A 15,604-nucleotide genomic window follows, 5' to 3' on the forward strand; every position below is an offset into this window, starting at 1 on the left:
ATAAATCAGAAGGTTTTCCAACGCGTGAGCAGACTACATACAGTTGTCCATGTGAAAAGCATGGATCTCTCACCTAAAGTTGACAATGGAAAAGCATTCATTTATTAAATATGACATTTTAAACTCCCACATGCTTACAGTTTCGTACGGAGTTTTTTTTATGGTTTAAATACTTTTCACGTATTGTCATGTGATTGTTTTAATACAGTTACCTCCGCGAGGATGTAATAAAGATATTTTGAAAGTTTCAAACATTTCCTAAGCTTAGTTTAGCAATGCATCAAGTAGGGAAGGGTGGGGCGCGTTGTGAGTTAATTACAAAAAAATATTGTTGTAAATCCTTTAATATAATCAAAGTATTAGTTTTTAAAATAAAATAAATGATTCTTTACCAACAATACTTTGGTTTTATATATTTGTCCCTAACAAAACGACTGAAAAACCAACCGACGGTAAGGGATTCACACAAAATAAAACTATGCAGGTGACACTAAATCATGTAGCGCAAATTTTAAATGGATTGTCACAACCTGCCCCCGTCACAACACGCCCCACCCTCCCCTACAAACAAACAACAGACGAGACATTTTTATAAATTTAGATTTACTAATTAACTAATCTACTCGTTGAATAAAGCAAAGTAAGAGATATTACTTACATGAATACATATGTTTCATGTCATTCAAGAGATGTGCGAGTGCACACTGTTAAATTGAATCATCTCGTGGTAAATCTGCGACAAAGAGTTACGCAGATCGAATCAGAACCGTATTCGTAATTGCCAATTATTCACGTTTTGTCCACTTACGTTATTCTTATTGCAGATGACAAAAAGCGTTCAGATTCAGTACCATCTCAACCATGGAATAGATAACTCTAAACTGTTCTCGAGAGAAAACGTCTACACTTAAAGTAGCTCATAATACATTCTCAAATAGTCCCAAAGTAAATTAATATGAAAATCAACCTTGTTAATTTGTATCGTTACGTCAAAAGCATTATTCTACCTAAAAAAGAAAAAAGGCAGATGAAAAAATGGAATTTGCTTAAATGATATAATTGTTCTCAAACTACATAAGTCATATTTCCCCTCATTAAGTTTTTTAAAGCATCCATTCAACATGGATCCGGAAACGATTGTGGAGCAAAAATATTTTGATTTACTGGACTATTTAGTATTCGGTGTGATGCTGTTTCTTTCCGCTATGATCGGTGTCTATTTCGCTTTTTTTGCCAAAGAAAAACAAAATACTACTCAGGAGTATCTCATGGGTGGAAAGAAGATGGGAATATTTCCAATATCTATGTCCTTAATCGCGAGGTAAGTCAACCAAAACACAAAAAACTTAAAACCTTTTTCATTGTAAACGTATTGCATGTTGTTTTTTTCTTCTCAGCCCTACTGTTCATTTGATAAATCAAGTCGTTTTTATTACGGACTTCGTTTTGATTTTTTGCAGCATGTGTACATATTTGAATAAATCAAATCTAATTTTCTATCGTCCTTTATACATTTGTGTATGTTTAGCGTTCTTAGATGTATGTACTACAATTCATATATTAGTTTTATTCCGGGGTTTAGCGAATGCTTATAGCTTTACTGCTATTATGTTTACTGTACTCATGTCTCTAGCGAGTGTTTTTGTTAAAAATTTTCACTCATGATTTACATGAAATTATTTTAACTTTAAACATAAAGAGGAAATCCACTCACGAGTACGCATAGGCTATAAAACTTAAAAAGTTGAAGCCCGAGTAAGGTCATGATAAGTGGTGTATCATAAGCCGTAGCTAGATTTCAGATTCACTTGGACGTTAGGCAATTAAAAAAAAGGAAAAGCTTTAAATGTTTAAAAAAAACTTGTGAAAATCAATATTATGCTATCGGAATGACTAAAGGACTTTTTTTCTATTTTTAAAATTATTTTTCATTAAACAAACATGACATAAATTCAAATACAAAAAAATATTAATAATAATAAAATATAAATACAAAAAAACCCACAAAGGCTTGGCCTGTGTGTTTTATGTTTAGGTCATAGTAAAGGGCACTGGCAATCATTATTAATAAATCTTTGTTTCTCTTAGCCATGAGGTTTTTCAAATGCAATAATCTAATCTGACCCCTCAGTGTGATGATTAGAGCATTTAGCTACCGTGTTCGGAGCCCCGGGATCGATTCCCAACCCCCCGCCCCCCCTTTGAATCAATGTTTTTGATTACCTAATATTGATACCTGGAGCGTAGGATTGATCACCTTGCGAAGGCAGACGTTTCTCGATCTCTTGATCGTTTCTTACATGAAAATGTAAGAAACAATCAAGATATCAAATCTTCAATACGATGCACCTATGCACCATAGGGTGCAGATAAGGGTTAGAAAAAGAAGAATATAATATTTAACCAATGTTTTAATATTTGTTACACATTTTTATTCATATGAATTGTAATATTTATTCATATTTTATACATCTTGGAAAATGTACAATTCAATAACTGAAGTGTGTTATTGATCATGTTTATATACATAAAATATATTGCTCATTCCTTTCAACAACGTCATATATAAAAAAAAAAAAACTTGATTTGATTGATTGTGCAACAGATCTTTTTAGGTAAAACCTGAATGTTTTTTCTACATTTGAAAAATATTTAGCATATTATAAAAAGTTATTTAATAATACCCTTTCTTCAAAATGTAAAAACAACACTTTCTGCCCTGTAGCGGGTAAATATTAAGTTTCAAATATGCCGCTTTTGCCAGAATATATTATAGTACATTTTCTGGGCATTCAGAAAACATGCACAACTAAAAAATTACGATTTTTGAATTATGAAGTTGTTGAAAGGAGTTAGAGATAAGTGCGTATTTTTTGGATGTTAATATATATAAAAAAAACTTCTTTGACAATTTCCAAAGCACACATACATATATGGTTTGTCTGTAATTATAAATTAACATACTCGTATATTGTTGATAAAATGGTAGTTTGTCACGAGCATATTGCGAAAACTGAATAATTTATTTTGTAAAGGATTTTACACAACTTCCAATTATTCTGAAGTTTGCTTTTTGATGTACAGATTTTTCATTTATTCATAAATAATACAAAAATCGTAAAATTACAATTAAATTTGAAACCCTACGAGTACAAACTCCGGAGACTTTTAAATGACATTTGCCAAGATAAAATAAATTGTCTCGGTAAGTTTTTACAGTTTTGCTTTTTGTACATGTGTAACACGAAGTTATGTACAAAATATTATAATGAAAACCGTTACACAATGAATTGCAAAAAATGAAGAAAGCCAAATAATTCCTGAAATAAAAATTATATTCTTGAAAATAAGCAGCTTTTATACGCCATTAATTTTTTCCATCTTGAAAAAACTTTTACACAGATTAAACAGAAATCATTTATTCCATTGTTTCTTAAAATAAACCTGATCAAATTTGGACGTTATTCCATGGATAATCTCTAAAATTGTCGTACACAAGTGTTTTATTTTAATATTTAAAATTGAAGGTAGTTATTTAAGAAAATTATCGAATTATAAACTAAATTAATAATAATGAAAATAATATTTTCTGGCGTTTATCATGTATGTGATTACAATCCAGGATTCGGACCCCACATATAAATATAAGAGTTTCTGCTTAGTAAAAAAAGATTACTCGTCTCACCAATAGATGTCAGCAGTGAAAATTCTAGTTATTCTTGTACAATGTTCTAAAATATCATACATATAGAACATCCTAGAATTTGAGTTGTGTGGTTGTCAATCATAGATAATATAGATAGGTAGAATTGGCGAATGTAACACGTGTATAAAATGATCGGTTGATCACGTAATAACGTGATTTGTCCGCCTCTGTGGTGTTATAGTCAGCACGCATGGCTATCGTACTAGAAGTCCCTGGTTCGATTCCTAGGGGGATCAAATAAATATAAGTAATTTTTTCACTCAACAATATTACCCTGGACGGATGGCTTATCACCTTTCCTTCATGTGTTAATGACCAAGATAACACTGCTTTTATATGATGCAGTGCCCTATGCACAATCGGGTGCGGATAAGGGTTTGAAAGTAATCACTAAAACCAACGTATGACGGTCGTAAGCCCCGTAAATGCTCAGCTTCCATGTTCTTCTTCATTTATGTCGAGATGTCAAAAAATAGATAAATAAGTAAGTCTTTGAAATAATGTCATATTCTGCTAAAGAAAGCATAGCACTAACGATGCATTAAAACCAGGTCCCGGGCGGTTGAGAGTACCATGTGTGAATAGAATAATAAGCTATTGCAAAATAGATAATAACTGACACGATCTTTAGCTAATGGATGTGTTCCGGTCATCTGTAGAGTGGCCAAATAAAGCATTGTGTTTAACGACGGCCGTGTTGTAATCTCGGGTTGCAATGCGCATGTACATATGTATGTATGTAACTTTATACAGGGTGGTACAAAATAATTCACCTTATCTAAAGATGCTATATATTTTTTTTGCAAATGGCGTGGTACGTCAATCTTTCTTCTTTCTTCTTTCTTTCTTCTCGCTCTTCTTGGGCTAGAGAATGGCCAATGTGCATACACACACACACACACATATATATATATATATATATATATATATATATATATATATATATATATATATATATATATATATATATATATATATATATATATATATATATATATATATGTGTGTGTGTGTGTATCATTATCATTTTCATATCATAATCCACATCTGTGTAAGCGCGCTTGAGGTAATATTTTACGATAATAGCGTTATGTCGCTTAATATTGCCCTGAAAAAATCCCAAAGCGATTTTATACTTGGAAGTATAATATATTGACTTGTTAAAAATGACTAACTGCATTGATGTTTATTTTCTTGCCAAGCAAAAGTGACTTAAATGGCCCTCCTGAACATTTTACGTTTTGTCAGTTGATCACTTTCTCTTACGACGACGGTATGAATTATAATTTTTATATATAATTCATAGCGTCGTATCTCTCCTTATCATTCATCGTTCACTTGCGTAATACGACTTTTAAAAACACTTTTTTTTTTGTTATGCCATTGTTAAACCGTAATTATTTTATTTTAATGACCTGATGATTTAATGATTATTCTGAAACTGAATAAAGCGAAACACTAAAAGTGATTTAAAAAAAAAAATCAAAACCATTTTTATTACATAAAATTGATATTTCAATTTCGATATTAAATCAGGAATAAGAAGTAGACTGGCAGACGAAAATACTACTTCTTGTATTATATTAATAGCTACCAGCTACGAACCCGATAGAAAAAATGTCATATACCATCCAACAACGAAAATCTTGCTAATAATGAAATTTAAAAGGTTTTATTTTTTTGATTATTTTTAATTTTATTTTATTTTGCCATTATGAATACTTTTTTTATTTTTTTTGATGCATTAATGCATCGAAAAAATGCATAAGTCTGAAGTTACACAAACATTTCATGCATTTTTATTTCCATGGCATGAGGCACGCGAAATATTATTGTATATTAACAACATTTTGAATGTGTCCAAATACTTGTTCACAAAATCTAGATTATCTCCAATTACAGGAGTTACTTTATCAAAAGTATTTGGACACACTCAAAATGTTGTTAATAATAATAATCTGGTCAAATTGTAAGCTAAATTATAAAAATGAAAATGGCATTTTCTGGCGTTTCTCATGTGTGTGATTATAATCCAGGATTCGAACCTCACATACTAATAAAAGAGTTTCCGCTCAATAAAAAGCTTCTTTTCATCTCACCAATAGATGTCTCTAGTGAAGTTCTAGTGATTCAAGAATAATGTTTCAAAGTTGGTTCACATATATAGAACTTCCAAGAATTTAAGTAGTGTGGTTGTCAATAATGGGTAGAATTGGTAAAGTGATCACTTAAACCAGCCCATGACGGTCGTCAGCCCCGTAAATGCCCAGACTCCCATATTCTTCTTCATCTTTGATGAGTTATCAAAAAATAATTATTGTTTAAATTAAAAAAAAAAATTGGCACTCATGCTAAAAAAGGTTCGTCATCCCTATCCTTTAGGCTTTAAAAAACCTTTAAAAGAAACCCTTTAAAAAACCTCCCTCAACTAAATGGCTGGGTACCATCCCTGAGTACCATCCCTGTTGGTATACTATGATTTATTATTTGTTGGTATACCTATTTAAGCTTCATTATTAATTCATACATCCCTGTTGGTATACTTATTTAAGCTTCATTATTTATTCATCCATCCCTGTTGGTATACTTATTTAAGCTATTAATTCATTGAGCTTATTAAGAACATTTTCAATTATGAGTGTGTAAATATATTGGTTTAAATACATATTACATTTGAATATGCAAAATGTTATTTTCTAGTGTTTTACTTTTGTATCTCTTTAATTTTACATTCTCAAATGAAAAACCCCACCTAAAATAAAATAAACATATTTAAGGCTGTATTTTATGCGATGTTACTGCGAACAGACTATTGTTTATTCAATAAATAAGCTACGCAAATCCATTCGAGAAATCTACGAGAATTACCATTCGCGTTAAATTTATATGAAATGATTTTAAAATGAATTTAATATTCGTAAGCGTTTAATCCGCCAACTCTGTTTAGAGGATTAATGTTGATATTAAATTTGTGTAATGGTCCCCACGCTCGGCTTTTGTACTGGAGGTGTCGTGTTCGATTTCCAAGGGAGTCAAAATAAAAAGTGATTTTTCATTATAATATTTTTTCAACATTACCCTGGACTGGGCTGATTACCTTTCCTTCATGTGTTGACGGTCAAGGTAAAACTGCGTTTTTATGATGCAGTCCCCTATGCACAATTGTATATTTATATACATTCAAACCATTGTCCGCACCCAATGGCGTATAGGGCACTGTTACATACGGACGTATTGTTATCTTGATCATTAATTGCATCTAGGCATGTCCTGCGCTTCTTGTACCAGTCCAGGGCGAAATATTAAATACATATGAGAGTGAAAATTTCTTATATATATATATATATATATATATATATATATATATATATATATATATATATATATATATATATATTATATATATATATATATATATATATATATATATATATATATATATATATATATATATATATATATATATATATATATATTGACCCTCTCGTGAATCGGACCCAGGTCCCTCATCACGGTAGACAAGCGCGCTCACTATTAAGGAAACGTAAAACGAACGTTCAATTTTAGAAAATGCGTTTATCACAAGTCCAATTTTTCATTCCTCAGTTTTTCGTAAAAATTATTTCTAATATTGCATATGAAGCATATAATGTACTCTGGCATATGTCCGTTTAGAGATATGTACAAGGATACAATTCGCAAGCAGATTTCTGCACAATATCAATGGATCGTTACCACATCAAGCGCGACGGGTTTCCTGCTTCCATGCAGGTACATGTATGGAGATTAATTTCAATCAAAGACGATGACAAACAGACTAGTTTGATGTAACGATCAATTCATAACCACAATGCTCGAAGGATGTTGCGCTTATGTGGGACATATCCCTCTCTGGCATTAAGTAATCAGTTTAATCTTCTATTCATTGTATATAGATAAATGACAGCCGTTCTCTGATGGTCCTTAAAGTTTAACTTATAATGATAACACACTATTTGTTACAATTTTCATCAAAGTTTATTTAAAATATATCATGGTTGAGACAAAATAAAGAGTTCACGCATTCGTGGAAGCGTAACAGACATAAGTAGATGAAAGACAATTGAGATGGTAAGGGCATATAGGACGCAGAGAACTCGAGCATGTCGTAAACCAGGCCAAAGAAATGGATCTTCCTCGAAAGATATCTAGAGGAAGACCAAAAAAATCATGGATGCTGCAGTGAGATAATATAATTCGAAGGCATGGCCTAGGTGACGTTGTCCATGACAGAAGGACCTTCAATTTGAGGACGAGGAGAGCTGACCCCAGCAGTCTACAAAGACTTTAAGTTGGGTGTGCCAACTTATAGTAAGATAAGCCAGGAAGAAGAAGATATCATTTTTGTCTACATACATTTTTTAAACAAGAAACAGTATTAAAAATTAAGTTACTACTCTTAATGAACATAACAGGATATTATTTATTGATATTGAATTAACTTTGTGAAATAACATGATGATTTAAATATTTACAATGATTAAAGAAAACACTTGTTTTTTACCACTTGAGTTTTATTAAAGACTATATGTTTCAGAAGTTAAACTTCCATCATTCAGGTCTGTATAATATTCAGTTATTATACAGACCTGAATGATGGAAGTTTAACTTCTGAAACATGTAGTCTTTAATAAAACTCAAGTGGTAAAAAAAAAAGTGTTTTCTTTAATCATTGTAACATGTCTTACCACAAAGTTAATGCCGAAACAATAAATAAAATATTTGAATATTTAATAAAACACTTGTTTTCGACCACTTTCAAGCACCCTTTGTGACTACTCTCAAATTTGTAGATGTAAGAACTTTTGAAATACGAGGACTTGTATTATTCAACAATAATAGGAATACCACACCAAACCATACTTTTTCCTGAAAAGGAAAACTTTTTAAATTATTTATTGTCTAAGTATTTTTTATTCCAGCTATATCTCAGGAATATCGTTGCTTGGTCTGCCAGCTGAAATGTATACTTTCGGGACACAGTACTGGATGATCATACTTTCGGAATCGTTTGTATCAGTTACAATGGCCCTGGTGTATTTACCAGTATTTTACAAATTACAAATAACGTCGAGTTACGAGGTAAGATTTGAAAATATTTTTATTTACTATTGATAATTACAGGTTACAAGGGTTTTTATTTCAATTTCAATTCGTTTTCTAGACATTTCTAATTTTACAATATTAAAATTTTTAAAGCGGTTTTTTTTTCAATAAAGAGAAAGCTCTTGTACTTGGAGAAGGACTTATGGTACACTTATTATCTATTGTTTATGTTTGTTGGTATCATTATATTTTTATCATAATTATTTTTTTTTATTTTTTTAAATTAATATATATATATATATATATATATATATATATATATATATATATATATATATATATATATATATATATATATATATATATATATATATATATATATATATATATATATATATATATATATATATATATATATATATATATATATATATATATATATATATATATATATATATATATATATATATATATATATATAATTCACAATTATTTATAATTTTATTTTTACAACTTCATTATGCTCAAAGCTACCTATGTTTTTGAGGTAATAAAGCGGTATACTGTTTATTATCATTAGTTATTCAAGATACAATCGGTAATTCAGCATAGAAGAAGAAGTGTGATGATATTGGATTAATACATATGATAGAAGTCTAGGCCTATAATATATTATTGGCTGGTTAAAGAGATAATTTTTACAGCATGAAACAGAACGACAACTACATTACTTAAATTTAATGTTACAACACTTAAACTTTCTCAACAACAACAAGAATACACATGTGACATCTATGCTTGTAATTAGTAATTTACCAGAAACCTTCATTAATGTGTCTATTCGGAATTTTACATACTAAAAAAACTCCTAAAAAATTTCTTTTCACAACCACTAAAATCAACTATACCAATTAAAACACAAATTAATAATACCGAAAATATTGAATAAATAATATTTTTAATGCAAAATTTTATATGCTCTTTCTCCCACCGTCTCATTAAATTACAATAAAACTTATTCTTTTAGAATTAAGAAATCCATAAATAAAAATTCACTTAAATTCTAATAAAAATGTAATAAATAATATATTATTTCAAAACTCCTAACCCTTGCTTTACATGTTTTCGTCATATTCAAACTCCACACCCTAACTTACCTCCCTTCTATCAGTACAGATAATTATTTAATCATATTAATGCTTTACGTTATATTTAAACCCGTAGATGACAACATCTGTAGCTTCCGAAATTAGTCGTAAGTACAATATAATAATACTCATGTGGTAAAAAACCAGTGTTTTATTTATAATTTTATCATGTCTTACCACAAAGTGAACGTTGAAACAGCAAATAACATAGCCCTTCCGAAAACAACATTATTTTAATCTGAATAGCACACTCGTACTTTTTTTAGTTACTTAATTTTACCTTCACCCTGACCAACCAAAATATCAACCAAATATGATAATATTAGAAATACTAGTATTGGATATAATAATTTCCCCAGTGAAGCGTTCAATATTCATTAGCTCATGGGTGGCCAACCTTTTCAGCAGCCGGGCCAGATTTTAGAAATGACATTTTACACCGGGCCGTAAAACCAAATTTCTCCTTTTATTCAAAGCAAACATATATAAATATATATATATATATATATATATATATATATATATATATATATATATATATATATATATATATATATATATATATATATATATATATATATATATATATAAATATATATATATATACATAAATATTTTATTTTTATTTTTTTGAAGATACAACGAAAATGAGAATCAAACAAATTTATTAAATTAGAGTTAGGCAATACAAAAATTATCAGCTTTACTACTTGACGCCATTACATGGGTCTTGAAATTGTCACGATAGTGACATACTTCCATATATGGGATGTGATACGAACTACGCACGGTGAAATGTTCTTTTGGTGGTTTTATGCACACTTAAAAAATATGTGAAATGCTCCACGGGCCGCAAATATACACTCGGCGGGCCGAGGGTTGGCCACCCTTGCATTAGCTAGTATTGACGAGTTTAGTCAAAACTTTCAATGCAGGGGGTGGGATTTATGAAGCACATAGTAACATTGTTACAGTCAACCATCAACGGTTACGGCAGACTGTGTAGTGACCGCATGAGGGTGAGTGCATTCTGGTTCAGCTGATAAATAACAGGATGAAAACACGATGGACGAAAATCGTGATGTTATGTAAATTTCACATCATTTATAACATTTCCAATAATTCTAGTCTAAACAAGTAGTGAATCCTCTAACCGTTGTAGTTAAAAGTCTTAATTATATACAATGAAAATTTGTTCATTATTTTTTCTAAACTGAAAATAAAAAGTAATGATAATTTTTTGTAAATTCACATGAGAATTCAAAAAGAATAGATGATTTAAATTAAATAATTTTACAAATAGTACCGTAGAACGGGCTACTTGAACTTTGATGTGTTACTTGAGCCCAACTCAAAAATTATGATTTAATCCTGTATTTGGTCTACAATAATGAACGTATCGTGACAATATGTGTCACCTGTCGGGGAAACAATGAATCATGTCGATACATTCATTATTGTAGACCAAATACAGATTTTTTTTTGTACTGGGCTCAAGTAACACATAAAGTTCTACGGTATATAATAAGTTCTGTGAGAAAATCATTATTTCTTTACGTAAAATCCCACTGAGGATACTTTTAAAATTTTTACACACACGGTGTTCAGTGTTCAGAGGTCAATTAGTGTAAGTACGATGTTTGAATGGATTTATGACAGCTAATGCATTTTCCATTGCAGTAAGTTTCCAATTATACAGCTAACGTGGTATACGTTAAACTTAGAAAATGATAAGAGTAAGAGTAAATTATATTATTGACATTATTCGCATATTTGCAAAGTTATCTGCCAACGGCGTTTTCTTTAGAGCGAATTGATCTTCGATCTCATAAAATGAGGGAAAATGAACAAATTTAATGAAAATAGACTTTTCAAAATAAGATTGGAAGATACAAGAAAAAGAGATGTAAATAAAATAAGTTTGTTGCATATAAGATAGTGGAGTTATTAGAAATATCTTCTAAAAATATGATTTTATCAAGGAACGCTTATACTCGTATATTACTTTACACAAGCTTGTACTTGTATATGAGTATACAACCTCAAACGCTCTAACTATGGTTGCTATTTTCTTTTTCCTTTACCTAAACTCATTCTCCATTTCCTTGACTAGAGATAATAAAGTTTCTTCCCTTGCCTGCATCATCTGTATCCCATAAAATACTATAGTATGTATTCCAAGCACAAGAGCTCAGTCTCTTTTTTGGAAAGAACTGCCTTATTAATTTTAAGATTCTAAATGTTTAGAAAATTAATTTAAATTGTAAAAAACATTGTAACCTTATTAAATAAATTTAAAAAAAAAAAGCTGGACAACTGACACCTTAGCGCTTCCCACGTGGTCCATACATTCATATCGTGGTGTATCCCTATTTTCAAGTAATTTGTCTTGGACTTGAGCTTTGATCTTTCCGTTTTCCCCCTTTCCTTCCTCCCGTCCCTCTTCCAGGTATTTATATTAAATCACAAATATGAAATTTTGTAACTGGAATGATACAAGTACCTGTTTTTATTACTTTATAGTTATTGTTCATGTATTTATGTAACTGTTCTGTAAATTTATGAAATAAAATGATGTATAAAAAATAAAAATTAAATAAAACTTTACTGAAATCACATGCCCCAAATAAACCTATTTTTTTCAACGATTTCAAACATGACCCTTGTTTTCATGGAATTGGTAATCAAGTTGACCCAATAAAAAGTTAAGTTTATAAAACAAAACAACTTTGTTTTAACCACTTTTTATTGGTACAATTATCCAACCGGTTTCGATAAGAATCTTGTCATCATCAGGGTTTATGTACTAAATTCTAAAACATTGAAATACTCTTAGTTAATTACCCTTCCCTTACCAAAAACGGAAAGGAAGGGTGATTTCAATGTTTAACAAACAAAGTTGTTTTATTTTATAAAGTTTATAAAATGTGCCAAAGTATCTGCGAAAAGCATTCAAGAAAATTTATTAATTAGTTATTAAAAATAATAAATTTATAGGATCCTATTCCACTCATCTGATATTTGTGAATAATTGCAAATTTGACCTTTATAATTCTAACCGCATATTTGAAATTTTTACAAACATCTCCGTTTCCCAATCCTCAAAGAGAAATTTTACTGGGTATTTCTCAATGTAAAGTATTCGTCATTTTAGTTTGTACTGTCATTTCAAAGACATTAAAGAAAATTTTACAATTTGAAGCACTGTTGTTAATGTACCGACCTACTATAAAGTACCTATCTTTTTCGAGGAATAAATTTCTATTTTTACGGTATATTAAGACAGGGTTCTTTGTGTATGATATAATTCGGAAAATAATATGTAATTTTTGTTGTTCGTTCAAAAACATATGTAGTGTTCACTTGTTCAAAAATATACCGCTCTCTTTTTAACGTAATTAGTTATGGCCTTGTCCGCCTCAGTAGTGTAATGGTCAGCAGCTACCGTTCTGGAGGTCCCAGGTTCGATTACCAGGGGGGGTCAATTAAATATAAGTGATTTTTTCACAGTAATATTTATTCAATATTACCCTGGACTGGTAACTGAAGTGGAGGGCCTCATCACCTTTCCTTCATGTGTAAACGATCGAGATAACACTGCGTTTATATGAAGCAGTGCCCTATGTACCATTGGGGTGCGGATAAGGGTATTATATTTAGTTATGGCTGAAAACGTACTTATTAACGGGTGGAAAGCGTGCTAATTTCTATAAGAAATTTGTGCTTTCAATATTTTTATTAAAAACCTCTACAGATTGATTTGAACTCGACAATTTTCGTATTAAGTTCTGTAAAATGTATGTTCGTATCCTTTCCAGTACCTTCGACTAAGGTTCAACCAACCAGTTCGAGTCCTTGGGTCTGTGATATTCGTCATTAAAATGATGTTATACATCCCCATGGTAATCTATGTTCCAGCACTGGCATTTAGTCAAGGTAGGCACTCAACTATTTTTTAATCATTGGAATATATTTAATTTCTTTATTTAAAAAGTCGTCACATTTTCATATATACTCGTATATATCGCTCACTCCTTTCAAGAACGTCATAAATCAAAAATCGACAATTTTAAGTTGTGCATACTTTCGGAATATCCAGAAAATGTACTATATTCCAGCAAAAGCGGCATATTTTTAACTTAATATTTTCCCGCTACAGGGCAGAAAGTGTTGTTTTTGTATTTTGAAGAAAATGTATTGTTTAACTATTTTTTAAATATACTTAATATTTTTCAAATGGAGAAAAAACCTTCAGGTTTTACCTAAAAAAATCTATTGCACAGTAAAAAGTTCAATAAGTGGCTTGATATTTGTTTGTAATACATTGTATTATATTTTTAAACTTTAAAAACGTTCTCCTGAAAAATCAAGTTTTTTTATTTACGACGTTCTTGAAAGGAGTGAGCGATATATATATATATATATATATATATATATATATATATATATATATATATATATATATATATATATATATATATATATATATATATATATATATATATATATATATATAAATGTATATTTTTACCATCTTTTATAAACAAATCGTAGACTGACTTAAATAAAGTAAAGCATAGTTTTTAAAGTAGTACGTGTATAGTAAACCACATTTTTGTGCGATATCAGTTTTTGCTACACTGTCTTATTTTTCTGTGTCGTCATTTTAAGGCAAATGGCGTTTAATCCCCTGAAAATAAAATATACAGACGATGCCTACAAGTGAAATTGGGAAAAATATCAGAAATAATAACAAAGAAACGTACTCATATTTTATGTTTTTAAAAAAAATAATCGTGTACCCGTATTTTGTGAAAAGAACAGCAAAAAACGCCGAGCTGCTAAATATAGACAGCACGCCCAGTGAAAACCTTGTATTCTCTCCGACCCTGGCGTTACCATGCCAATATCCCCATCCAAAACGAGTAGCTCAATATTTGAGGGATTCTCGCATAAAAAGCGACAAGTAAATTTAGTATCACTAAATCAGTATATAGGGTGATACAACCAATTGAGGGCAATAAAGATATTTGATTAAGTATTGTTGTTGATTTTTACACGAAGGGTTTTATTTTATTTTAAATAATCATTTAGTCAAGTTATTGTCAAGGTTATTAAATATCCTTTAAGTCATTTTAATTTACTCTTGGTGGTTTAAGAATTGATGTTGGATAGAATGGAACAATTAAAAATAATAATAATAAAAATACATTAGAATAAAAAAAATAATATATATATATATATATATATATATATATATATATATATATATATATATATATATATATATATATATATATATATATATATATATATATCGTAGTCATACAGGAGAAAGTGACCAAGTGCATTGTTTTACAAAAACGTGATCATTGACTATTTGATATCTTACTAGCTTAACATTGCCCTGAAAAAATCCCAAAGGATTTTAAACTTGTTTGTATAATATATTGACTTGTTAAAAATGACTAACTTCATTGGTGTTTATTTTCTTGCCAAGCAAAAGTGACTTAAATGGCCCTCCTGAGCATTTTACGTTTTGGTAGTTGGTCACTTTCTCCTGTACGACTACGATATATATATATATATATATATATATATATATATATATATATATATATATATATATATATATATATATATATATATATATATATATATATAT

The 15,604-nt window shown here is 29.7% G+C and overlaps 1 protein-coding gene across 1 annotated transcript in view; it reads left to right on the forward strand.

Moving 5' to 3' along the window:
• The first annotated feature begins 846 nt into the window (after positions 1 to 846).
• LOC148312930 (sodium-coupled monocarboxylate transporter 2-like) overlaps positions 847 to 15,604 on the forward strand; it is a 46,767-nt gene continuing 32,009 nt past the window's right edge. Inside the window, exons 1-3 of the mRNA XM_088271731.1 lie at positions 847 to 1,321; positions 8,668 to 8,827; positions 13,758 to 13,875. Coding sequence (XP_088127857.1) covers positions 1,122 to 1,321; positions 8,668 to 8,827; positions 13,758 to 13,875 — 478 coding nt within the window. The 5' untranslated portion in view covers positions 847 to 1,121. The remainder of the gene's footprint in view (positions 1,322 to 8,667; positions 8,828 to 13,757; positions 13,876 to 15,604) is intronic.

The sequence above is a fragment of the Brachycentrus maculatus genome, unplaced genomic scaffold (genome assembly GCF_059751285.1).
Source record: "Brachycentrus maculatus isolate JH-2025_06_01 unplaced genomic scaffold, ASM5975128v1 h1tg000029l, whole genome shotgun sequence".
NCBI lineage: Eukaryota > Metazoa > Arthropoda > Insecta > Trichoptera > Brachycentridae > Brachycentrus > Brachycentrus maculatus.